Genomic DNA, 27,603 nt, shown 5'->3' with positions numbered 1-27,603 from the left:
AACAGAGACATTACTTTGTCAACAAAGGTCTGTCTAGTCAAAGCTACATTTTTCCAGTAGTCATGTATGGATGTGAGAGTTGGACTATAAAAAAAGCTAAGTGCCAAAGAATTGATGCTTTTGAACTGTGGTGTTGGAGAAGACTCTTGCGAGTCCCTTGGACAGCAAGGAGATCCAACCAGTCAATCCTAAAGGAAATCAGTCCTGAATATTCATTGGAAGGACTGATGCTGAAGCTGAAACTCCAATACTTTGGCCACCTGATGCGAAGAACTGACTCATTTGAAAAGATCCTGATGCTGGGAAAGACTAAAGGCAGGAGGAGAAGGGGATGACAGAGGATGAGATGGTTGGATGGCATCACCTACTCGATGGACATGAGTTTGGGTAAGCTCCAGGAGTTGGTGATGGACAGGGAAGCCTGGCATGCTGCAGTCCATGGGGTTGCAAAGAGTCGGACACGAACGACTCAGAGACTGAACTGAACTGAAGAGGAAACAGTTGTAGTCATGTTATTTCCAAGAGAAGGAATTTAATTCAGATCACTTTATGTAAGGCTCATTAGTTCCCTGGTGGCTCAGAGGTTAAAGTGTCTGGTTGCAATGCGGGACACCTGGGTTCAATCCCTGGGTCAGGAAGATCCCCTGGAGAAGAAAATGGCAACCCACTTCTGTATTCTTGCCTGGAGAATCCAATGGACAGAGGAGCCTGATGGGCTACAGTCCACGGGGCCGCAAACAGTCCAACACGACTGAGCAACTTCACTTTAGTACCCCAGTAACAGAGAGATAAACCATTTTTTAAAGAGTAGGAGTGATGGGAAACCTTGCTCAAATTCTTAGATGGAGCCCATCATCAGAAGTCATTTCACTACCTTTGCTGTGGGCCTTCGACCCTACCTTTCCTCTCCTCTTTCCCGTTCTTCTCACTTTTTCTTTCCTCTTTTCTTGTCTTGACCTAATCCTCCCACCCTCCTCCCCACGGCTGGATCCCACTTCAGTTGTCTTTCTCATTTTAAAATCTTCAGCACATCATAATTTATTCGACATATATTTACTGAGCACCGATCACAACACACAGGAAACAATGTGCCAGGTGCCGGCAACACAATGAAGAGCTTACCTGAATCACAAGTCACACAAACCGCATTTATCATTTTTTCCCATCTCCTAGGAATGTTAGCTTTAGAGTAAACGCCACAATTTCCACTCTTTAAGCACACGTTTGCATCTCTACCACCTAACACAGCGCAGCCCTAAAGGACCCATAGGCGCCTGTTCCACCACCTAGGCAGGCCAATCCGACCTAACTTCAACGCAAAACTTATGAAGAAGAGTAAATGTCAGAAATGACATTTTTAGGGTGTTCCCTAGAACCAGCTTCCGCGCAGCTAGTACAAACGCAGACATCCGTAATTGAGGCCAGGTCAAAATCCAGACAAGGCGTCCTACGTCTGCTTTTCCAATGAGGCATTTTATTTTTGTTTATCTTAGGAGCCGAGATTTTTTTAAAAATACACCGAGGACACATACACACACACACAAAAACCAACCTGTTGTTATGACAACAAACGGGTTTGGAAAATTCAGCCAATCAGCCTGCGGAAGGGCCTCCTGACTAGCCAATGGGAAGAGCGCGTCGTACGTAGGGCTGCCCAATGGAGGCGCGAGCGGCGCGGTATTTGAATCCTGGAACTAGGCGACTTCTCCAAGATCCCCAGCTTGCGGGTCCGAAGAGCAGTCCTAACGGCGCGGCGGAAGCTAGTGCTCTCCGTGTCCAGTCCGCGCCCTTCCCTGGGCGGGGCTGCCACTCTTGCCTGTCCGTTTCCTCATGGCGCTGCTCCGACGCCCGACGGTGAGTGGGCCGGCGACCCTCCGCACGGGCCTGGGCCCGGCCACGCTCCCTGCTCCGCCGCCTTTCGCTTCTCTTTCTCCTCGGCTTCGAACTTCGTCCCAACCTGCGCCGCTTTCCTCTTCCTGCGAGCGGCCTTGGCCCTGGGGCAGGGCCGGCCCTGAGGCCTATCCCCGCCGGCTGACTTCTCCCCGCCTTGCTTCCGCTCTCCGGGTCCTGGCTCCTGGCCTGGCCGTCCCTTCCGCGGAGCGAGGGGAGTGTAGGAAAGCGCCTCGGGCCTGGCACTTGTCAAGTGAGTCCCTGGAGCGCTGGGCCTAGGACTGGGCAAGCGGTCCCCTAGAGCTCTTTGTTGTTAGAGAGTTATCTAAATACAGCTTCTTGGGGTTTTCTTCCTCTTTCAGTCCTTGCCAGCTAAGGAATCAGCGGTGGGAAAGGGGAGAAGGATGAAGAAATTCCGCAGGTTGAAAAGTATTCCAAATGTTTAATCAAGCAACAGCTATGGCTGTTTTTCAAATGTTTGCACATTTCACTTTGTATGAGTTTCCTGTTTATTTCTGCACACGAAGTCTTACAAGGCTAAGTTCGCCCATGTATGGGGTTGTCCCTTTAAAAAAGTAATTTACTCAAGTGTAATAGAGATATTATTTGGAGCCATATGGCAGACTGAGAGAAGGTCCAAATTCATTTATTTCATCTTCGCAAAAAACAAAGTGTTAATGGTATTTTGGATTTTTTCTGTGGGTTTGATTCGTACATGGATCTGCTTTTTTCCTTGATGAAAAGCAGAGGGCCCTGACACACCTGAGCTCCATCCTCCTGGCTGTAGGCTTGTTAAAAGCTGCTGATTTCCCCTTCCAGGTGGACTGACCTAGATTACCACGCTTCAACCCACAGGAAATTTCAAACACTTTTTAAAATTGGCAGTGATTTGAACAGTGTGACTTTTGAGGATCCTAATAAGTTGAATACATTCTGTATTTAACTGTAACCCTTTTGTGAATCTGAGTCAAATTGATAAGTAATTTTTGTCTAAGCTACCCCATAAAGTGCTTTCATAATCAAATTCCCTTCTATTCAGGTAAGGCTTGCGTTTTCCCCTGCTCATCTATCTATTCTGGTAGGTCCATTCAAACCCTCTGTTGGGAAATGTGTTAAGATTAGGACCCCTGATTATCAAGAATAGTACATGCTGTTTTTTTTCTCCTGAAATGTTTATCACATATAATAAAATAAACTTTTCTATGTAAAACTTTTCTTGTTTTTACTAACAAGTTTTTGTTTCTAAGTGCATTTTGTCTAACGCATGTTTAAAGGTCAGCTAACAATTTTATTTCATACAATTCACACTTTCTCTGAATTTGAGATAAAACTATTTTACCCATGAAAACTTTTCTTTCTAAATATCCCTAATAAAAGAGAGCTTACATGCTATGGCACCCTCACAGCTAAGGCTGTGTCTTTAAAGATGTTGCCAATCTGAGCACTTCTTATTTGTAGAATCAAAACCTAGTTTAGGTTTTAAACATCTGGCTTTTAAACAGCTTTTTAATATTGCATCTTAATTGCACTTGTTACTCATCTCTGTCCAGGAAGTTTTTTAAATAGATGCCATTCATATACAGGGTCCATATAGGAAATAGCCACTTATCTGTGAAGCTCTTAGTGGGATTAAAAAAAAAGTGAATGAGTGTATTTGCCTAATTTAGAGTGATGTTATAAATTGAAAGTAGCATTTTTAGACTTCCTAAAATTTACCTTTTCCCTCTCGCCGATAGACCTCAGTAGATTCACCATTGCCAAATCAATTCTGAACTTGAGGATCTGACACCAGCAAAGTATTGTAAATTATCTCAACTTTCAGTAATTTTTTTCCTTGTTTTTTTTTTTTAGGTGTCCACCGATTTAGAGAATAATGACACTGGAGTTAATTCTAAACCTAAAAGTCATGTGACTATCAGGCGGGCAGTTTTAGAAGAAATTGGAAATCGGGTTACAACCCGAGCCATGCAAGTAGCTAAGGTAACAACTGTGAGGGCTGCACCTGTGCACACTAGGCTGACCCTGTAGAGCACTGAGTGGCAACACAGACTGTCTTGCCCTCTTCACATTTCTTTTTCGTTTCAGAAAGCCCAGAACACTAAAGTACCTGTTCCACCCACCAAAACAACAAATGTCAGCAAGCACCCGAAACCTACTGCCTCTGTGAAACCAGTGCAGATGGATGTGTTGGCTCCAAAGGTAGGAAGTTCTGAATTTACAAGCATACTTAACAGAGTAACCAGTTTGGGGCTAGGGTATAAGGGCATCTTTATCGTTAATGCCGCTTTTGAAGAACATTGATAGCAGGAGCTCTGCTTTAAGACAACAGTACAGAAAATGAACATCTTTGTAGTAATGGTACCTTAACATAATGTTATGACCTTGAGTAACAAAGTTAAATACCTTAATACCTAAATAAATTTTGTGATCTCAGAGGAAAATTTGATAGATTTTATTAAAAATAATTCACTATAAGAATGAACTTGCCTATGAAGGTGGTGGAAGCTTACAATTCTGAGACCTTCACTCATGGAAGAGCAAAGTAATGCCAGGTTATGTAATGGTGTTGAGAGATTGTAGTCTCCATGACTGGTTAGTTCAATTAAAGCTAGAATGCTAGTGGACCCACTGGCCTGTTCATCTTCCACCATCTTCTAGTTCATGCATGCTCTTATTCATAGATCACACAAAGTGATATAATTAGAGTGAAGCAAGCACTGTTGTAAGTGCTGATAATACAGTAACTACTCTTTCTAGCTAAGATATTTATATAATTGTTTGCTTGAAATTTTTCAGTAAAACATTGGACACATTGGAGAAATATGTTGAGTACTTACTATACACATCCAGTTGTGTTAAGGCTGTGTTAAGACATCTTGCCTTGAGGAGACTTATCTAGAAGGGGCATTTGTACCTGAAAATTAAATATGTAATCCGAGGACACGATTCTTGGTACCCACAGGCAATGGATGACTGAATGCAGAGTCCCATCTAAAGGGGGGAGAGAATCATGGCGGATGGAGTGGTCAAGGCAAACTTGCTGGAGTAAGTGGGATTTTTAAGGATAGAGAAAAGCTGATAGGAAAGGTGGAAACAAAGCAGCAATAGGAATCAAGGCACCAAAGAGGGAATAGGCCTATAAGTTATGTCCTTCAGGGCAAAGAGTCAGCAAGGCTAAGCTGGGTCAGAAGGTTTGTGTGAGGAGGCAGGCAAAAAGTTGGACAGAAGATTGCAGTTGGATTTGAAGACCTTGGAATTTGGATTATATCCCATTAGGCAGAGGAGAATGTATGGAAAGTTTGGAGGAGGAGAGAAGTGATGAAAGCAGTGTAGGGTGACCATGGAAGGGACATGTTAGAAGGCACTGCAGTTTCCTAAGCAAGGGCTGATCGGTGTCTTGAATAAGCCTAGATGTCTCCTAAGTGCCCGTCTATGTGGGTGCTAAGAAACAACCTCAACGTGCTGGGATGTCCCAGAACTCCTTTCAGGGACATCATCCTGTATTCAGAAGGAATCCTTAGGGTATGCTGTGTGGAGTGGAGGAGTGAGACCCTTAAGCACTAGAGTAGTTAATCCTGAAATTTTGGGAGAAAACTGTGTTTTTGCTGACTCATGAGGCTTTTTGCTGACTCATGAGTAGTTTGAAGGAACGAAACAGGCTTTTTACTAGTCTCTTATTTGCTGGGCACTGGGAAAACAAGGTAAGTGAATCAGCTTCCTGTTCCAGGAGCCTCCCAATCAAACCCGGAACATCAAAGTGAAGGCGTGTGCTGTAATACCTTGTAGCAGAGGCAGATGCAAGCTTAGGAGACATACTCTGGGAGTGGCAGCTAGAAATTCTGACATGATTTTAGATTTACAAATTTGCTTGAAACACTAAATGTAGTGATAGTCATTATTCAAGGATAAGAATCTTTTATGGTCTAACTTTCCCTAAAACAAAAACTATATATAAAAGGAAATGAGCACGACTATTCATATTAAAATAAGTGTCTTTTATTTTTAATAATACAAGAAACAGGCATAAGCAAGCAAGACAATACAGACATAGTAGAGTGCATAGAATAAAGGATCAGTTCATTTTTACTCTTCTCCCCACCCTCAAAATTCCATTCCACTGCATTCCCTAAAGGTATTCTCAGTAACTGACTTTGTCTTTCTACACCTGAGTATGCTTGTGTATGCGTGTATACACAGTCAGTGCTGCAAATCATGAACTCTCTGACTGGAATCGACAGCTTTTCTTGGAGTCCTTCCTTATTGCACTGAGTTAACATTATCTATTATAGATCTAGTAAATAAAAGAACCCTGGGGCTTCTCTGGTGGCTCAGTGGTGAAGAATCCTCCTGCCAGTGCAGGGTGTGGGAGTTCGATGCCTGGGCCAGGAGGATCCCACGTGATGTGGAGCAACTAAGCCTGTGCACCAGCAGCAAGAGGAGCCACCGCAGTGAGAAGCCTGAGCACCAAGCACGAGAGTAGCCCTAACTCCCTGCGGCAAGAGAAAAGCCCGCCCAGCAAAGTCCTAGCGCAGCGGAAAGTAAAGAATAATGTTAAAAAAAACCTCTGTTTCACCAAAACTTGTGTAAATACCTATATATATATGTATTGCATATTTACATTTTATTTATTTATTTGGCTGCACTGGGTCTTAGTCGTGGCTTGTGGGATCTTTTGTTGCTGCGCACAGACTCTCTAGTTGTGGCAAGCAGGCTTAGATCCCCCCTGGCATGTGGGATCTTAGTTCGCCAACCAGGAACTGACCCACATCCTCTGCATTGGCAGGCAGATTCTTAACCACTGGACCATCAGGGAAGCCCTGCATATGCATATTAATCTGCTTTCTTAAGAGACCCAACTCATTAAATGTTGGTGCTGGGAGAACTCTGACTCATTAAGTGTTGGTGCTGTGAGAACTCCGGTAGCCTTTTTTCACACTCCACACATCCTTTACCAAAGAACCACTTCTCAAGTTCAGCACAGTCTCACAACTTTATTGTTTCTGAGCCTACTTTTCAGTTTTCTTTGACAACTCACAGAACTCATTCAGCAATCTACTGTGAGGCTTTTGCTCTAGGACCACTTCTGTGTTGGACAGTTGATGCATGTTTTCTCTGCATGCAGCAGACACCAGACAGTTTGGCCAGTGCACAGTTGGCTCACAGAACTTAGGTTATTATCTCCATAGGCAAGCGAGATCTTAGAAAGGATTTTATAATAATTCAATTATGTTGGAGTCCAAAAGGAATGCTTTCAAGAAATTCTAAATTAAGGCACAGAGCAATTATCCTAGTCTTATTCTGGTGGCTTTTGGATATGACTAAACTTGGGTGTGCTTCTGAGTAGACACAGGTGAATATTCAAGCTGCTAAGGCATCTGAAGCACATACCTCTGTTGTCTTCTTCAAAATTTATTTTTATTTGTTTTTAACTGGATGATAATTGCTTTATAATGTGTTGTTGGTTTCTGTTGTACAACAGGTGAATCAGCCATAAATATACATATATCCCCTCCCTCCTGCACTTCCCTCCCACCTTCCACTCCATCCCACCCCTATAGGTTGTTACAGAGTGCAGGGTTGGGCTCCCTGTGTCATACAGCAACTTCCCAGTAGCTATCTTTTTTACACATGGTAATGTATATATTTCAGTGCTACTCTCCCAATTTGTCCTATCCTCTCTGTTCTGCTGTGTCCACAAGTCTGTTCTGTACATCTGTGTCTCTGTTCCTGCTCTGCAGATAAGTTCATTAGTACCATTATTATAGATCCCATATTTATGCATTAATAGGCAATGTTTGTTTTTCTCTTTCTGCCTTATTTCACTCTGTATAACAGACTCTAGGTTTGTCCACCTCAGTTCAACTGACTCAAATTCATTCCTTTTATGGTTGAGTATATTCCATTGTATATATGTACCACAGCTCATTTATCCATTCTTCTGTCAATGGACATCTAGGTTGTTTTCATGTCCTGTTTATTGTATTAATAGAGCTGCAGTGAACATTGGGGTATACATGTCGTTTTGAATTTTGGTTTCCTCAGGGTATATGCCGAGTAGTGGGATTGCTGGGTCACACAGTAGTCTTATTTCTAGTTTTTAAAGGCATTTCCATACTATTCTCCATAGTGCCTGTATCAATTTACATTCCCACCAACAGTGCAAGAGGGATCCATTTTCTCCACATCCTCTCCAGTATTTATTGTTTGTAGATTTTTTGATGATGGCCATTCTGGTGTGAAATGGTGCCTCATTGTGGTTTTGATTTGTAGTTCTCTAATAATGAGTGATGTTGAGAGCATCTTTTCATGTGTTTGTTGGTCATCTGTATGTCTTCTTTGGAGAAATGTCTCCAAAGAAGGTCTTCCGCCTGTTTTCTGATTGTGGTTTTTTTTTGTTTTTTTTTTTCTGATACAGAGCTGCAGGAGCTGCTTGTATATTTTGGAGATTAACTCTTTGTCAGTTGCTTTGTTTGCAATTATTTTTTTCTCATTCTGAGGGTTATATTTTCATCTTGTTTATTTCCTTTGCAGTGCAAAAGCTTGTAAGTTAAATTAGGTCCCATTTGTATATTTTTATTTCCATTACTCTAGGAAGTGGGTCAGAGAGGATCTTGCTGGTGATTCATGTCAGAGTATACTACCTATGTCTTCCTCGAAGCTTTTTACATTTTCTGATCTTACATTTAGGTCTTTAATCTATTTTGTGTTTATCTTTGTGTACGGTGTTAGGAAGTATTCTAATTTCATTCTTTTACATGTGTCTGTCCAGTTTTCCCAGCACCGTGTGTTGAAGGGGCTATCTTCAAGATAGCCATTGTATGGTTATCTTTTCTTCATTGTATGGCTCCTTTGTCAACAATAAGGTGCCCGTAGGTGCGTGGGTTTATCTCTGCACTTTCTGTCCTGTTCCACTGGTCTGTATTTCTGTTTTTGTACCAATACCATACTGTCTTGATGCCCGTAGCTTTGTAGTATACTTCTGTCTTCTTAAAGCAGGCTTCCTGGTACTGATTGCCCCTCCTGGGGAGAGTAGTGATGATTATCCCTAAAAAGGAAACCTTAAACTGAAGCTGCACATACTTATTAAAATGCACATCTGATTCTAGTCACTCTTGCTCAGTGCCTTCAAGGGATTCACTTCCCTTTGGATAAAATCTAAACTCCTTAGCCAGGTTCTTGCTCACCTTTCGAGTCCGTTTCTGTCACCTCATACACTAACCCCTCCATTCTCAAAGCAAGGCTCAGTCCCCAGACTTGCCTTTATTTTTTGGCTTCCCCTGGGACTTTGTACTTGTGTACCTTTGCCTACTCGATGAGTTCTACGATCTCTGAAGACATTACTCGGTTTCTCCCTAGGACTTCAGGTAGCTTTTCTTATTCCTTCTAGTAGTTCTTAAATTCTTGAGTAAGTGAGGTATACCTGTATACCTCTTGCTCACCTGGCCCTTCCTCAATTCAAGACCTTTTGTTTGAGAGGGAAGGGCATGATTTGAATTGCTACATATCCTGTGGTTGTTACTGTTTTCTTCTTCTCTAAGACTATAAACTGTAATTGTTGAGCTTTTATGTAAGTTGAATTTATTATCCTGCCTTCTCTTTCTTTCTATATTTTATTACGTTAATATATATTCTTACAGCCTAGCAGTCATAGGCTATACTTTGAGAAGTACCTCTTATTCTTGAAAAAAAAAAAAAAAGTAATGGTTTATTTATGCTTCAAACTAAATGCTTGTTTTAACTCCATACAATTTTAATTTGTGTGATTTTTTTTTTTTTTTATAATCACCCAGTCAGGATAAGAAAATAAAATACTGGGTGCCTACTTGCTCAGTCTTTACTTCCTCCTGTTTTATTCATAGGCTGGAATGTGCTTTCCTGCTTTTACGTTGTCAAACAGTTTCTCAATTTAGAATAAATTAGTTGATCAGAAGAAAACATTACGCTTGCTCAAGAGGGCACTGCCAAAGTGAACTATCAGCTCTAGGAGCCTCTGAACCTAGGTGTCTAAGTTTCTTTCACTCAATAAATATTTACTGAACACCTACTATATGTCAGGGAGCCTTCTCAGGTCTAGCAGTGGTAAAAAAAAAAATCCACCTACCAGGAGACACAAGACATGTGGGTTCAATCCCTGGGTCAGGAAGATCCTCTGGAGAAAGAAATGGAAACCCAGTTCAGTATTCTTGCCTGGGAAATACCATGGACAGAGGAGGCTGGTGGTATAGTCCAGTGGGTGGCAAAAAAGCAGAATGACTGAGCAACCTTGCCAACAAAACTGTGTCAGGGATAATATAGGTATTTGAGATATCTTAGTGGACAAAATCAGTTTGAATAAATGTAAGGTTATAGAGCTTGCATTCTGGTAGAAGTAGAAAATAATATGCATCATATATAAATAAAGTCTGTGATATATTGTTGTTCAATCGCTAAGTGGTGTCTGACTCTTTTGATCCCATGAACTGCAGCACACCAGGCTTCTCTGTCCTTCACATCTCCCTGACTTTGCTGAAACTCATGTCCATTGAGCCTGTAATACCATCCAATCATCTCATCCTCTGTTGCCCCCTTCTCTTGCCCTCAATCTTTCCCAGCATCAGGGTCTTTTCCAATGAGTTGGCTGTTCGTATCAGGTGGCCAAAGTATTGGAGCTTCAGCATCAATCCTTCCAATGAATATTCAGGGTTGATTTCCTTTAGGATTGACTGGTTTGATCACCTTGTTGTCCAAGGGACTCTCAAGAGTCTTCTCCAGCACCACAGTTTGAAAGCATTAATTCTTCGGCTCTCAACCTTCTTTGTGGTCCAGCTGTCACATATGTACATGACTGTTGGAAAAACCATAGCTTTGACTGTACGGACCTTTGTTGGCAAAGTGATGTTTCTGCTTTTTAATACACTGTCTAGGTTTGTCATAGCTGTTCTTACAAGGAGCAAGTATCTTTTAATTTTCTGGCTGCAGTCACTGTCTGCAATGATTTTGGAGCCCAAGAAAATAAAATCTGTCACTGTTTCCACTTTTTTCTATCTCTATTTGCCATGAAGTGATGGGACTAGATGGCATAATCTTAGTTTTTTGAATGTTGTGTTTTAAGCCAACTTTTTCACTCTCCTCTTTCACCATCATCAAAAGTCTCTTAAAAAAAGAAAAAGGCTCTTTAGTTCTTCTTCACTTTATGCCATTAGTGTGGTATCATCTGCATATCTGAGGTTGTTGATACTTCTCCCCACAATCTTGATTCCAGCTTGTGCTTCATCCAGCCTGGCATTTTGTATAGTTTCCTCTGCATATAAGTTAAATAAGCAGGGTGACAATATACAGCCTTGATGTACTCCTTTCCCAATTTGAACCAGTCCATTGTTCCATGCCCAGTTCCAACTTGCTTCTTGACCTGCATACAGGTTTCTGAGGAAGCAAGTAATGTGGTCTGGCGTTCCCATCTCTTGAAGAATTTTCCACAGTTTGTTGTGATCTACACAGTCAAAGGCTTTAGTTTAGTTAGTGAAGCAGAAGTAGATATATTTTTGGAATTCCCTTGTTTTTTCTTGTGATCCAACAGATGTTGGCAGTTTGGTCTCTGGTTCTTCTCTTTTCTAAATTCAGCTTGAACATCTGGAAGTTCTCAATTCACTTATTGTTGAAGCCGAGCATGAAAGATTTTGAGCATTACCTTGCTAGCATGTGAAATAAGTGCAATTGTGCAATAGTTTGAACATTCTTTGGCATTGCTCTTCTTTGGGATTGGAATGAAAACTGACCATTTCCAGTCCTGTGGCCACTGCTGAGTTTTCCAAATTTGCTAGCATATTGAGTACAGCATTTTCACAGCATCATCTCTTAGGACTAGAAATAGTTCAGCTAGAATTTCATCACCTCCACTAGCTTTGTTCATAGTGATGCTTCCTAGGGCCCACTTGACTTCCCATTCCAGGATGTCTGGCTCTAGGTGAGTGATCACACCATTGTGGTTATCTGGATCATTAAGACCTTTTCCATACAGTTCTTCTGTGTATTCTTGCTACCTCTTCTTAATATCTTCTGCTTCTGTTAGGTCTATACCATTTCTGTCCTTTATAGTATCCATCTTTGCATGAAATGTTCCTTTGGTATCTCTAATTTTCTTGAAGAGATCTCTAGTCTTTCCCATTCTATTGTTTTCCTCTATTTCTTTGCATTGATTGCTGAGGAAGGCTTTCTTATCTCTCCTTGCTATTCTTTGGAACTCTGCATTCAGATGTGTATATCTTTCCTTTCTCCTTTGCCTTTCGCTTTGCTTCTTTTCTCAGCTATTTGTAAGACCTCCTGAGGCAACCACTTTGCCTTCTTGCCATTTCTTTTTCTTGGGGATGGTTTTAATCACCACTCCTATACAATGGTATGAATTTCCATCCATAGTTCTTTAGGCACTCTCTCTGTCAGATTTAGTCTCTTGAATCTATTCATCACCTCCACTGTATAATCATAAGGGATTTGATTTAGGTCATACCTGAATGACCTAGTAGTTTTCCCTACTTTCTTCAAATTGAGCCTGAATTTTGCAATAAGGAGCTGATGATCTGAGTCACAGTCAGCTTGGAGTCTTGTTTTTGCTGACTGTATAGACCTTCTCCATCTTCGGCTGCAAAGAATATAATCAATCTGATTTTAGTATTGAACATCAGGTGATGTCCTTGTGTAGAGTTGGTCTCTTGTGTTGTTGGAAGAGGGTGTTTGCTATGATCAGTGCGTTCTCTTGGCAAAACTGTTAGCCTTTGCCCTGCTTCATTTTGTACTCCAGGGCCAAACTTGACTGTTACTCCAGGTATCTCTTGACTTTCTACTTTTGCATTCCAGTCCCCTATGATAAAAGACATCTTTTTTGGTGTTAGTTCTAGGAGGTCTTGTAGGTCTTCAGAAAATAGTTCAGCTTCGGCATTAGTGGTTGGGGCATAGACTTGGATTATTGTGATATTGAATGGTTTGTCTTGAAAATTAACCGAGATCATTCTGTTGTTTTTGAGATTGCACCCAAGTACTGCATTTTGGACTCTTTTGTTGACTATGAGGGCTACTCCATTTCTTCTAAGGGATTCTTCTCCACAGTAGTAGATATAATGGTCATCTGAATTAAATTCCTCCATTCCCGTCCATTTTAGTTCACTGATTCCTAAAATGTCGATATTCGCTTTTGCCATCTTCTCTTTGACCACATCCAATTTACCTCGATTCATGGACTGAACATTCCAGGTTCCTTTGTAATGTTTTTTTACAGCATCGGACTTTACTTTCACCACAAGACACATCCACAACTGGGCATTGTTTGTCTTTGGCTCAGCCTCTTCATTCTTTTGGAGCTATTTTCTCTGCTCTTCCCCATTAGCGTAATGGACACTTACCGACCTAAAGGGCTCATCTTTCATTGTCATATCTTTTTGCCTTTTCATAGTGTTCTTGGGGTTCTCAAGGCAAGAATAGTAAGTCATTTGCCATTCCCTTTTCCAGTGGACCACATTTTATCAGGCCCTGACTAGCAAGGACATGCCCTTCAGCTACTTCATGTAGCTGGATGACATGTCCAATGCCCTGGTTGTCCCCCTGCTGGTCCTCGTTGAGTGTGTAAACCTTCACTGGCCATTGAATGTTGGTCAACATGCTGTCCGGGGGCCGAGGCAAAGGCCCTGCTGGAGTCACCAGGAAGGGGCTCTGGGAAAGGCTGGAACTGATGCTGGAGGATGCGCAGGAGTCGGGGACACCCCCACCTCACTGCTGCCATTGGCCACCCTGGGGCCGTTCCATCACCCAGGAGCAGAGGGCACCTTGGCCTCTCCTCTGTGGTATATTAGGAGGTTATAGATTCGTTGGGTAAAACACTAGAGAGATGAAACGTGTGTGTGTTGGGGGGCGGCGCTATAGAGACATATGGTAACTTTTTAATAGGCTAAATCTAATTGAAAAGATAACACTTAAGCGGAACTTGAAGAAGAACATGAGGGAATTACCCATGTGGATACAGGGACTGTGAGCCTTCCAGGAAGAAGGAGCTTGCTTGTGAGGGAGGCCTGACCAGAAGGCTGGAGAGGAGCAAACAGTGGGGAGAAAAGAAAGAGATAGGTTAGCAAGGGAAGAGGGAAGGGCCAGATCATGTAGGGCCCATAGACCCTACATGGGCCTACACTGTGAGGACCTGGGTTTTCATTTTGAGTGAAATTAGAGCTTTTTTTTTTTTTTTGCCTAAAGTACATTTTTAATTGAAGGATGAGACCATTTTTAAACAGAAGTGTTTATCTCCAAACACTTCATCTACTTGAATTATTCACCTCTTACTCTGAAATGTATTTGTTGGGGCTTTATTATTTATAAAAATGCATATGATGCTTTTAAACCAGTTGACCCTGCATTTGTGATCAAGTCTACTCCTGATGTAGTGATATATGCGCTTTCCCTTGTGGATGCAGGGTCCTTCTTCCACACCTCAGGACATCTCCATGAAGGAAGAGAACCTCTGCCAAGCTTTTTCTGATGCCTTGCTCTGCAAAATTGAGGATATTGATACTGAGGACTGGGAGAACCCTCAGCTCTGCAGCGACTATGTGAAGGATATCTACCAGTATCTAAGGCAGCTTGAGGTGAGGGGTCCTTTGTGGTTTGGTTGAACAGCAGTGTGGAATCTACCACACAGCTGGGAAGGAAATGAAGTTCGCTTTTTTAACTTAAAAAAAATTATTTGAATTACAATGTGTTACTTACTGCTGTACAGCAAAATGACTCAGTTATATATACATATATGTTCTTTCTTGTATTCTTTTCCATTATGGTTTATCACAGGATATTGACTATAGCTCCCTGTGCTTTACAGCAGGACCTTGTCGTTCACCGAAGTCAGCTTTTGTTTTCAATCCCACCCACAGGCGCTGCAGTCCGTCAGCCCACGTTTCCTGGACGGCAGAGACATAAACGGCCGCATGCGCGCCATCCTGGTGGACTGGCTGGTGCAGGTACACTCCAAGTTCAGGCTGCTGCAGGAAACGCTGTACATGTGTGTTGCCATCATGGACCGATATTTACAGGTGAGCATGCTCTGGGGACTCTGCGCGGAAGAAAAGACCACAGGCCAGTTTATGAGACGCCAAAGACCTTCAAGTGCTAGGAAAGGCAGTAGTTCAAGCAGGTCACGCTTCCAGGAATGCTGCCCACTGCTGTTAGGTCAGCCTGCAGAAAAGTACCCAGAGGAGATGCTGTCTCACCACAATCCTTCAACGAAGGAGATAAACCAGCAGATGGTCTGAAAGTCCATCTGAAGCCCGTGGTGCCTTTGGAGGCTGGTTCTCCAGGCCCAGTTGCACAATTTCCATACTTCAGTACTCTTTGGTGTTAAGCTCTTTTATCTGAAAAATGAAGATTTGGCTAGAGAACTTAATGGTTTCCAGCCAGTTGTAGCATTGAATCACTGTAGAAGAGGGAGGAGACAGTTTTCTTAAAAGGGTTGGAGGTATGTGTGGGGAGTATACCCAGAGTGTGAGGTCTAAAGCAAAGAGGAAGGTAAGAAATGAAGCTGAGAGGCAGAAGTAATCATCAAAATATCAACCAGTAATGCAAGAACACTGACTGAGAAGAAATGCCAGACCTTAACCTCTAGTGTGTTATCTACCAACAGGTAGTCCTGCAGATAAGGATTTATTGATTTATTTTTAATTAATTTATTTGGCTGCACCAGGTCTTAGTTGCAGCATGTGGGATCTTTAGTTGCAGCATGTGGGGTCTAGTTCCCCAACCAAGGATTGAACCCAGGCCGTCAGCATTGAGAGTTTGGAGTCTTAGCCATTGGACCACCAGGGCAGTCCCAACGTTTTATTTATTTGAAGTCAACATTTATAATATAGGTGTAGGTCAAGTACAATGGTGCCCAAACAATACAGTAATAACTGTGTTGATAATGATGACCCTGAGAGTCTGCAAAATGCTAAGCAACCATAGAGCCATTGGTTTTCATTGTCCAAAAATCCTCAATGGTATAGAAAGCATTATCATATTTTTGGCAGATTTTCAATACTGCGAGTTAAAGCAAAACACGCAAATTCCTAGTTTAAAAAAAAAAGTCAAGAAAAGCACTTACAGTCTAGATTTAGATTTCCTCTGACACTGAAGCATCTCTGGAAGGGTCTTCAGGCTGAATAATGAGTGTACTTTTGGTGAGGATTAAAGGAACACTTGAGGCACCCCTTCCTTGGCCCTCTTCACCTGTTAAGCTCCTGCTTTTTGGGTTGGCCTCATCGTGACTCAGACCGTGCTGAGCGCCACATCGGGGCTTCCCCAGACACTCAAGCCAGGACGATGCGAGCGGAGCACTGCCTGGGAGCTTGGTCATCAGGCTAATTCTTCCCTGTCAGCAATTGACCGATCTTGGGCTGGTGTCTGCATCCCTTCTCAGGCCATCTAATTGTGAGGGAAAAAGTATGTACTGCCCAGGTGTTTTGTGAGGATTCGATGAGATGACTGAATCTCAGCCCTGTGCCTGGTGCACCGCGAGCACTCCATGACAGGCAGCTGCCGCGGGCTGTGATGGTGCCTGCGGTCAGTGCTGAGTTTCCTGGGCCTTAAGAGAGGTATGAGCGGGGCCGATGTGGGCTTCTCCAGGATTTGGTTTTCTCTCACTTTCCTCCACCCAGAGCCCCCATTCTCCTTGGTTAAGACTCTGACACATTTTCTTGTTTAGGCTCAGCCAGTCTCTCGTAAGAAGCTTCAGCTGGTTGGCATTACGGCACTGCTCTTGGCTTCCAAGTATGAGGAAATGTTTTCGCCAAACATCGAAGACTTTGTTTACATCACCGACAATGCTTATACTAGTTCTCAAATTCGAGAAATGGAAACTCTGATTTTGAAGGAACTGAAATTTGAGCTGGGTCGACCATTGCCTCTACATTTCTTAAGGCGGGCATCGAAAGCTGGGGAAGTAAGTGCCTCTAGGAGACTCTATTTTGCTGTCTGTCGTCTCATCCCAGAAATGATCCAGTGAAAGGAAAGCTTATGATAGGAAGCATTTCTTAGATAAGTCTTAACACTTGTCAGTTCTTAAAAGACTTTATGTTCGGTGTTTGTAACATGCTGTGAAACAGAGCAGTACCTGGGAAGGAAAAGAAAGTTCAGTGGCTTTGAGTTCCTAGGTCTTCACCCAGAATTTTGCAGGCAAGTAAAAACAGACATGCTTCTAACCATCTCCGGCTGTTTTCTCCTAGGTCGATGTTGAACAGCACACTCTAGCCAAATACTTGATGGAGCTGACTCTCGTTGACTATGACATGGTACACTATCACCCTTCCAAGGTGGCGGCAGCTGCTTCCTGCCTGTCCCAGAAGGTTCTAGGCCAAGGAAAATGGGTGAGTATTGAGTTTAAGAAGAAATGTATTAGCTATATTTTAGGGCCTCTGGATATGAAATGTATTAGCATTTTCACAGCGCTATCCTTGAAACAGCTGTTAAAAGCCCATAGGCTTAAAAGAGCCGCTGGAATGATGCAGGTGGAGACTGGGTATTATGCCATGGTATATTACACATATTGTGTTACAGCGTCGTCAAGAGTGAGGAAGGCCACTAAGAGCTGATACAATAAGATTTCTGGGTTATTTTGTTGAGTGAAACAAGAAAGTTGTCAAGCATATAAGACAAGTAGGGCCAAGGCCTGACCTGGTTTAGAGGGGTAAAGATGAATTGAGCCACTTTCAGGTTCATTCAAGTAGTCAAAGATGTGAGCTGCTCCCTGGGTTCTTGTTTCAGACGCCAAAAAGGATAGCAGTGAAACAGAAGGGGCTGTTGCCTGCAGTGAGAGTCAGAGGAGCGCTTTTGTGGACAAGCCCACTCTTGACTGCCACTAAATAGTTTTATTTATTTATATTAAAAAAAAAAAACACATTTATTTGGCTACACCAGGTCTTAGTTGCAGCATGTGGGATCTAGTTCCCTGATGAGGAATACCCTGCATTGGGAGCACAGAGTCTTAGCCACTGGACCACCAGGGAGGTTCCTAGTAAGCAGTTCTAGAGTCCACAAACAGCAGAGCAAACACATTAGCCGAACCCAGGAGGCGATAAGATGGGGTCTCATTATAGCCTTCCGTCCAGAAGCAAGAGGGAATGAATGCGAGATGGCTTGGGGCAGCCCTTCCCATGCCTGCCATCCTCTCATGTACCAGGAGGATCACAAAGCCAAGACAGATCCATGTGGTTCCAACCTTTGTCTGCGTGGCCCGTGATGGATACGTGCAAGAGTGCCAGGGCACCAAGGTGGACCTGTTCCTCTACACAGTAGATAGAGTTTACATTTTACATAAGAAAGAATAGAAATAAGAGAGAGGGGATATGTATGTGTGCAATGTATTTGCTCATTTTTCAAAAAACATAAAAATGGAAATGAATGACGATGGATACCTCTGGGTGTGGGTATCAGAGTAGAAGGTTGAGGGTGGGGAAGCAGGACTCCTGGTTGTAATTTTTTATTAGCTAGTATACAGTGTAATGTAACTTTTTTGACTTTTGAACAATATTGACATTCTATGCAAATCCTGAACTGGAATTAAGCAAAAAAAATCTTACTATATATTCAGAGTGGTAACAGAGGGAAGAATTAATTCTAGTAACTTTTGAACACAGCATTCTGACTGTGCATCTATAGTGGGATGTGAAGATCAACAAAACAAAGGATCAAAAAAGGTCACATATTTAAAGCTTACTTGGGAGGTTTACTAATCTGTTAATAGGAGGTTAATAGTAGTCTGTTATAATTCTGAAACTATTTTTGTTGTAGGATAAAGCAAATAAGAGTAGAGTTCCTTGGTGGCTCAGACAGTAAAGAGTCTGCCTGCAATGCGGAGACCCAGGTTCAATCTCTGGGTCGGTAAGATCCCCTGGAGAAGGGAATGGCAACCCACTCCAGTATTCTTGCCTGGAGAACTCGACAGAGGAGACCATCCATGGGATTGCATAGATTTTGACATGACTGAGTGACTAACACTCAAAGCAAATAAACATTCATATTATTAAGGATGAAAACTCTCATTGTAAGAAGATAAAATATTGTTAACAATTAAAAACAAAAGGAAAACCCTATAATATTAATTCTGTTTTAGAAATATCAATACATTCATAATGAAAGGACCAGAAAGAGTGATAACCCAGTAGCAATGAAGATACCTAGTGCTCACATCTTGGATACTCAAGGCATGACTCACTAGGAACTAGGGCTCCTTTGAGAAATATCTGATTTCAGGACTATGGCAGGGGCAGTACCCGGTGAGCCTAGAGCAGTTTATAACAGGTAGCAAGCAAATTCTCAAACATCAATGGGGTTACATCAAAAGAAGACATAGAAACTGGCTTGGAAGGGTTCCTTCTGACTACAGTTGAGCGTTAAAAAGAATTATGATTCAATAGATTATAATGCATTAAAAAATGCGTGAGTCCATAACGATGAAAAAGGAAGGAAGGAAGATGAGGAAGGGAGGGAGGGAGTTAAAAAAAAAATTCAGTAGAAAGCTAGCTAATTAGAAATAATGGTAGAGATAGAAACCCACAATTTTTAAACCCCCAGTGATAACTGATTCCAGCAAGGATCATCAACTGATTCTTATAAGGATTAGGTAAAATAATTTTGGAAAACAAGATTCACATTGTTCCCCAAATATCACCCCTCAGTTGCATAGTGATTCTGAAGAAAACCTGTATCTTTGACGACCTGACTTGACCCCCTTCTCATGCAGTAGGAAGTATGCATTTTCCCCTATATAGAATTCATGTCCAAAATGTTGGATATGAATCTAGCCATCAGGAAACAGACAAATCCAGAATGTGGGACATTCTCAAACCAACTGGCCTGGATCCTTCAAAAAAGTCAGTGTCATTTAAAGCCAAGAGAATGGGAGTTTGAAATTAAACACCAAAGACAACAACAACCAAATGGACTGTGTGTACCTTGATTGGACCCTGGATATATATTTAAAAAAAAAAATCTGTAAAAGATATTTTTACAGCAATTGGAGAGATTTGAATATTGACTGTATAATAGATAATATTATGGAACTGTTGATGTTTCTTATGTGATACAGTTATTGTGGCTAGGGAGGAAAATATCAATACTTTTTAGGAGATACTTGTGAAACATTTAGAAGTGATGTGTCATGGTGTCTGCAACTCACTTCCTTTTCTGTAATTTATTTTTATTCATTTTTGGCTGTGCTGGGTCTTGTTGCTGCATGCAGGCTTTCTCTAGTTGTGGTGAGTGGGGGATACGCTATAGTTGTGGTGTGCAGGCTTCTCATTGCAGTTCTAGGGTGCACATATTTCAGTAGTTTCAACTTGTGGGCTCTAGACCGCAGGCTCAATAGTTGTGGCACACGGGCTTATTTGCCCCACAGCATGTGGAATCTTCCTGGAACCAGGGATCGAACCTTGTATTGGCAGGCAGATTCATAACCCTTGAACCACCAGGGAAGTCCTACAACTCATTTTTCAAATGGTTCAGCCATTTGATGACTTCAAAAATCACATACAACTTTTGCTGAACCATGTGAAAATGAGTTGCAGATGCTATGAGTGAGTGGCAGGGAAGGAGAAGAGGAGAGAAAGTGGTGAAATATTAAGAACTGATGAATCTGTGCAAAGAATATACAGATATTCATTATTTTATTCTTTCAGTTTTTCTGTAGATTTGAGATTTTTTGACATAAAAAATAGGCAAGGATGGGGAGGTGGGAGGGAGGTTTAATATATATGCCCTTCTGGCATATATGACATGAGTTTCAGCAAACTCCAGGAGATGGTGAAGAACATGGAAGCCTGGCGTGCTGCAGTCCATGGGGTTGCAGAGTCGGACGTGACTGAGCGACTGAACAACAGCAACAATGGTTTATTAACGCTGTTGTATAGCAGAAACCAACACAACATTGTAAAGCAATTTTCCTTCAATTAAAAATAAACACACACACACACACACAAAATTGGAGAAAAAAAGGTCGCTGGTCCATGTAGGGCACATGGTCTTGGTACCAATGGCTCATTTTAGTCAATTAGAGCTGTTTCCTTGGCTCTAAACCTATCAACTGTAGGCCTCCCTATTTACTGGCAGTTGATACCAAAAGGCCAGTAGCTGTGTGTTACATCAGATTCACTCTTGCTTACTTCTTTTTTCCTTTAAACTATTTTAGGATTAAGGTTATATTGTGGCTTATTTTCCCAATTATATTGTGCATATGAAAGTAGTGTGTTTAACTTTTAGAATTTTATCACAAACTGAAATCATCAGGTTACATATCTTCATGCAAAATAAGTCTTACTATCAGTCAACAATTGTCTTTTTTGCTTAAATTTTGTTGCCTGGGAGGCTGGGTGTACGTGCTTCTGAGTGCTGTGGGTTTTCCAGTTCTTAACTATGAGGGCCCAATGAGAGAGCCCTGTGTGTTGTGTGCTCAAGTTGCTTCAGTCGTGTCTGACTCTTTTGCAACCCGATGGGCTGTAGGCCGCCAGTCTCCTCTGTCCATGGGATCCTCCAGGCAAGAATACTGCCGTGGGTTGCCATGCCCCCCCTCCAGGGGATCTTCCCGACCCAGAGATCAAACTTGCATCTCTTGTGTCTCCTGCAGTGGCGGGTGTGTTCTTTACCACTGGTGCCACCTGGGAAGCCCCAGGAGAGTCCTGGGAAGTCATAATTCTTCTAGGTTTCATAGCTTAGATTGCTACTTATGACCTGGTTTATTTCTTTTAAAAAAAAAAATTATTTATTTATTTTTGGCTGTGCTAGGTCTTCATTGTTGAGCATGGGTTTTCTCTAGTTGCAGCAAGTAGGGCTACTCTCCAGTCACTGCATGGGCTTCTTACTGCAGTGGTTTTTCTTGTCATAATGCATGGGCTTAGTTGCCCCATGGCATGTGAAATCTTCCTGGACCAGGGATTGAACCTGTGTTCCCTGCATTAGCAGGTGAATTCCCTTTTTTTTTTTAATTGAAGGATAATTGCTTTACAGTATTGTCTTGGTTTCTGCCATACATCAACATGAATCAGCCATAGGTATACATATTTCTGCTTCTTCTTGAACCTCCCTCCCACCTCCCACCCCATCACACCCCTCTAGGTTGTCACAGAGACCTGGTTTGAGTTCCTTGGGTCATAAAGCAAATTCCTACTGGCTCTCTATTTTACATATGGCAGTGGATATGTTTCCATGCTACTCTCTCTGCATTTGTCCCACCTTTTCCTTCCCCCTCCCCCTGTGTCCATAGGTCTGTTCTCTATGTCTGTATCTCCATCACTGCCATCTGTCTAGATTCCATATGCATGTGTTAATATACGATATCTTGTTTTTCTCTTTTTGACTTACTTCACTCACTATGATAGGCTCTAGGTTCATCCACCTCATTAGCACTGACTCAAATGCTTTCCTTTTTCCTTTTTATGCCTGAGTAATTTTCCATTGTACATAGGTACCACAACTTCTTTATCCAGTCATCTGTTGGTGGACATCTAGGTTGCATCCATGTCCTAGCTATTGTAAATAGTGCTAGCAGGTAGATTCTCTTTTTTAAAAAAATTAATTAATTTTAATTGGAGGCTAATTACTTTACAATATTGTGGGTTTTGCCTTACATCAACATAAATCAGCCACAGGTATATGTGCGTCCCCCATCCTGAACCCCCCTCTCACCTCCCGCCCCACCCCATCTCTCTGGGTTGTCCCAGAACACCGGCTTTGAGTGCCCTGCTTCATGCATTGAACTTGCATTGGTCATCTATTTTACATATGATAATCTAAATGTTTCAATGCTATTCTCTCAAACCATCCCACCCTCACCTTTTCCCACATAGTCCAAAAGTCTGTTCTTTACATCTGTGTCTCTTTTGTTGTCTTGCATGTAGGGTCATCATTACCATCTTTCTAAATTCCATATATATATATTAATATACTGTATTGGTGTTTCTCTTTCTGACTTACTTCACTCTGTATAATAGGCTCCAGTTTCATCCATCTCATTAGAATTGACTCAAATGTGTTCTTTCTTATAGCCAAGTAATATTCCATCATGTATATGTACCACAACTTCCTTATCCATTCGTCTGCCAATGGACATCTAGGTTGCTTCCATATCCTAGCTATTGTAAACAGTGCTGCAATGAACATTGGGGTGCATGTGTCTCTTTCAATTCTGGTTTCCTTGGTGTGTATGCCTAGCAGTGGGATTGCTGGGTTGTATGGCAATTCTATTTCCAGTTTTTTAAAGAATCTCCAGACTATTCTCTATAGTGGCTGTACCAGTTTGCATTCCTACCAGCAGTGTAAGAGGATTCCTTTTTCTACACACCCTCTCCAAATTAATTGTTTGTAGATTTTTTGATGACGGCCATTCTGACTGGCGTGAGATGGTACCTCATTGCGGTTTTGATTTGAATTTCTCTGATAATGAGTAATTTGAACATCTTTTCATATGCTTGTTAGTCATCTGTATGTCTTCTTTAGAGAAATATCTATTTAGTTCTTTGGCCCACTTTTTGATTGGATCATTTATTTTTCTGGTATTGAGCGGCATGAGCTACTTGTGTATTTTGGAGATAATTCTTTGTCAGTTGTTTTGTTTGCTATTATTTTCTCCCATTCTGAAGGCTACCTTTTCACCTTGACTATAGTTTCCTTCATTGTGCAAAAGCTTTTAAGTTTAATTCGGTCCCATTTGTTTATTTTTGTTTTTATTCCCATTACTCTGGTAGATGGGTCTTGCTGTGATTTATGTCAGAGAGTGTTCAGCCTATGTTTTCCTCTAAGAGTTTTATAGTTTCTGGTCTTACATTTAGGTCTTTAATTCATTTTGAGTTTATTTTTGTGTATGGTGTTTAGAAAGTGTTCTAGTTTCATTCTTTCACAGGTGGTTGACCAGTTTTCCCAGCACCACTTGTTAAAGAGATTATCTTTTCTCCATTGTATATTTTTGTAGCAGGTGGACTCTTAACCATTGAACCACCAGGGAATTCCCACAGTTTATTGCTTAATCCTGAACCTCTTTCCCTGACTGCCAGTATGGATATCTGGGCTCTCAACTCCCTACTGGACACTGCCAAGCTGGGCTATTAAGAGGGGACTGAGGTATGCCCTTACTGTCAACCCTTTTTGGGCTTGTTTATACTGTGTCCCTCTTTTCTTCCCCTTTCAGTGTGGTGACAGAGGCAAGCCTGAAAGCTTTGTTAGTTGAACTAAACTACTTACCTGTGCAACCTTCTTTAAAATGTAATTATTTGGGACCTTCGCCATTTGATTGAGCTGGGAGTTTTGTAGTGTCTTAACTTAGTCCAGCTCAGAGCCAGAGTCATCCTGTGTTTATTGGCAGCTTTGCTGACACCGTGATAGTGGTTGAGGCTGAGCAGAATTTCCAGCAGGGAAGGATATTTTTATAGCTTTTACATCACTAATGTCAGCATATGTAAGATGTGCTCTCCTAAGGGAGAGGGGGTTTCATCTCATGGCTGCTTTGCGTTGTGTTCCAGAACTTAAAGCAGCAGTATTACACCGGCTACACAGAGAGCGAGGTGCTGGAGGTCATGCGGCACATGGCCAAAAACGTCGTGCGTGTCAACGAGAACATGACCAAGTTCACCGTGAGTACTCTTCCCACAACTGGTCAGACCCTAGGTTACGGGTTCAAGGTATGAGAGGACGGGTGCGTATGTGTTTGCATCTTCATGTAGATACTTTGGCATATGTGTGAGTGTTTTACACATGTTATGTTTCTCTAGTAGACCAGGGGCTGGAGCTTACTGATAAACCCCGAGAGCTGATGGCCATTACAGCAAGGTAGACAGGCTCCCTGTGTCCAGCCCTAGGCAGCTGTTGAGGTTATTACCCACGCTCCACCCAACTTTCTGGGGAGGGCACACTACCAGCAGGGAATGCTGGCCGGCATGTGAGGGCCCAGCTTGAGTGCCCTGTGGAAGGCTCAGGTATTCAGGTGACATCACCCAGGGCCTTTGTCCAGCATCTTTTAGGACAGTGACTGAGAGGGACTTCCCAGGTGGCACTAGTGGTAAAGAAGCCACCTGCCTATGTGGGAGACATAAGTGACGTGGGTTCAACCCCTGGGTGGGGAAGATCCTCTATTCTTGCCTAGAAAATCCCATGGACAGAGGAGCCTAGTGGACTACAGTCCATAGGGTCGTGAAGAGTTGGACACAGCTGAGCAACTAACACTACACTACACCTGAACAGCAAGCCTGGTGAAGGAGGCGAGGCAAGCAGCCCATTCAGGAAGTGTCCTGGGGGCTGGCGTCTGTCTCTTTGTAGCCCACCTGAGAGGAGAAACCAGACAGGGTGCTATCCTGTGCCTGTGTGATGCCAAATATCAGGGCTCACCCAGGCTCTGGTGACGAGAGCAAGCCGTCTATACCGAGCGTCCTCAGGGTCTGGTGTGCGTCCTCCCCTGTAGCTTCAGCGTGACTTAGCACACCAGGGAAGCAGTGTGTTTTTGGTCCTGAGAGTGTCCTCTGGGACCTGAGCACCAGTTACCGCTCACCTTTATGGCTAGTTATTGCTCTGGTGTTGGTGAATCAGTTATGTCCCAATGGCACTAGGTATGATAAACAGCTCCTACCTCCACCCCTCGTGAGAGAAAGCCTGCTCTCTGGACCTTGAAATCGTTTGTTCCCCATCATCTGTGCTACCAGCTGTATTTTATCCATTGCTAGGCATGGCAGGAAATTGCCCTAGGGCAGTGGTCACCAACCTTTTCAGCACTAGGGACCAGTTTCGTAGAAGACAATTTTTCCATGGATGGGATGGGGGGCATAGTTTCGAGATGACTCAAACACGATTACATTCATTGTGCACTTTATTTCTATTATTTTTACATCAGCTCCACCTCAGATCATCAGGCATTAGATCCCAGAGGTTGGGGACCCCTGCCTAGAGCACTTGTGAACTTTAGTGGTTTGGCATCATCATACTCTTTGGAGATTGTGGATCTGGCCCTTTGATACTTGTAAATTAGACTAGGAATAAGGTATAAGGTTGGGGGCATCGTGGGGGGCTCCTGACGTGTGCTTAATTGCAGATGACTTCTGCAGGCCGTCAAGAATAAGTATGCAAGCAGCAAACTCCTGAAGATCAGCACGATCCCTCAGTTGAACTCAAAAGCCATCCAGGAGCTTGCGTCGCCTCTGCTGGGACGGTCCTAGGCTCCAGGGCCCTGGGGAAGAGTGTGTCGTCCGTGCACTTTGTCTTGCTGATCTGGAATTCCTGAGTTTGTATATAGTCCTCTGGTCTATCTCATGAAACCTCTTAGACCGGTTTTCTTAAATGTATATTGAGGAAAAATAAAGCTATTGATTTTCTTAAGGTATCCTGTGTGTTTGTGTTTGGGTATTCTACACTGAAGAAGTCAATAGAAGCTTTGCTATGTCTAATTTCTTTTTGAGCTGTTATGATTGTAATATGTAGACGTGGGGAAGATTTAAACCATTTTCTCAGAGAAAACTAGAACTTTGCTTCAGTGAATACTCACCTATTCCTAAACTTTGTGACTATAAGAGGATTGGTTCATCATAGAAAATTTAAAATGGGAGAATAACCATGACATTCTCGTTCAAGACCATACTTATCTATCCTCTAATTCCTGTACAGGAGCACCTGGCCCACTAGGGTGATGGCTTCCAGAAGTAACCCTCTTAATGTGTTTCACTCGAAGGCACCGGTTGAGACCAGGAATAGCAGTGCCAAGGGGCCACAGCTGGAAAAAGGAAGCAGGCCTGTGACATCCTGTTAAAGGTGAAACTTAGGATGCTTTTTCGTTTGTTCTAACTACAATATGGTTTACTTTTTTTTCCCTTTGGTGGGCATATGATTACATTTAATACTGTTTTCTAAAAGAGAGTACATTTTCAGTCTCCAACCACTAACCTGAAAAAGAAAAAAAGTCTCTTACAGCAATGGCTTCCTAAACTACTAGTTCAACAAGATGGTAATTGGTTTTCTGAGGGACAGGAGTTAGATCATTTGGGAAACATTGCAAACTCATGTAAGATTCATAAAGGCTTAGAAGCTTTGCAGTAAGCTCGTTTAATGCGGTTTCCTCAACATAGAATGTGTTAAAAGCTGCCTCCTGCAGCACTGAGGTCCACAGGCACCCGGCCCTGCGCTCAGCCATGCCGTGCGACGGCCCCGTCCCGGGAGGGCTCTGACTCCACGGAGGCCTCACCCCCTCCCTGGGTAGGCCCGGCTGCCTGACTAGTCAGCCTGTAAGTTTCGAGCCTGGAGAGGAACTGGGTGTCTTTATGTGTTGTGTCTTAGTGTAAAGTTTTATAAATATCTCCTGTTGAGTTAGTGACGCTTGTTCCCATGGCAGCCTTAGACCCACTGAGTCACCAGCGTGAATGGTGACGAAGTGAGACCATGAGAGGGAGATTTCCTGGCTCTGAAAAGCAGTTATTTCCAAGGGACGCTTGAGTTCCAACTTCTCATCAAGAAGGGAAGGGTTTTTATAGGTATATTCTAAAGGCATTTTAGAACTTCTTTATTACATATTTTGCTTAGTTAAATAATAAAATACCCTGACTCAGGAAATTCATACTTCCAGGATGTCATAAAAAAAAACCCAAAAACCTTTTAAGATATTCATGTGCCAACCAGGCACCTAAAACTGAAGTGTTATAAATGTGAAATAAGCTGTAAAAGTAGGAATCATAATATCATAAAAACACTGAAATTAGAAAATGAGAT

General features: G+C 42.4%; 1 protein-coding gene across 2 annotated transcripts; it reads left to right on the top strand.

The window, feature by feature from the left end:
- Positions 1-1,723: 1,723 nt before the first annotated feature.
- On the top strand, positions 1,724-26,227 carry CCNB2 (cyclin B2). Of its 2 annotated transcripts, none has more exons than XM_081510006.1 (9): positions 1,724-1,854; positions 3,742-3,870; positions 3,976-4,089; positions 14,322-14,492; positions 14,775-14,933; positions 16,580-16,816; positions 17,100-17,240; positions 24,381-24,491; positions 25,953-26,227. In XM_081510006.1, exons 1-9 carry the CDS (start codon positions 1,831-1,833, stop codon positions 26,061-26,063), a joined length of 1,197 nt encoding a protein of 398 aa, XP_081366132.1. In that variant the 5' UTR covers positions 1,724-1,830; the 3' UTR covers positions 26,064-26,227. The 2 variants fall into 2 exon arrangements, with proteins under 2 accessions (XP_081366132.1, XP_081366133.1); XM_081510007.1 differs by having other exon boundaries at positions 25,940-26,227.
- The last annotated feature ends 1,376 nt before the right edge of the window (positions 26,228-27,603 follow it).

Source organism: Giraffa tippelskirchi, chromosome 7 (assembly GCF_054371585.1).
Source record: "Giraffa tippelskirchi isolate mGirTip1 chromosome 7, T2T-mGirTip1v1.2.pri, whole genome shotgun sequence".
NCBI lineage: Eukaryota > Metazoa > Chordata > Mammalia > Artiodactyla > Giraffidae > Giraffa > Giraffa tippelskirchi.
Note: the sequence above shows the minus strand (reverse complement) of the source record. Positions and strands in the feature narration are given on the sequence as shown.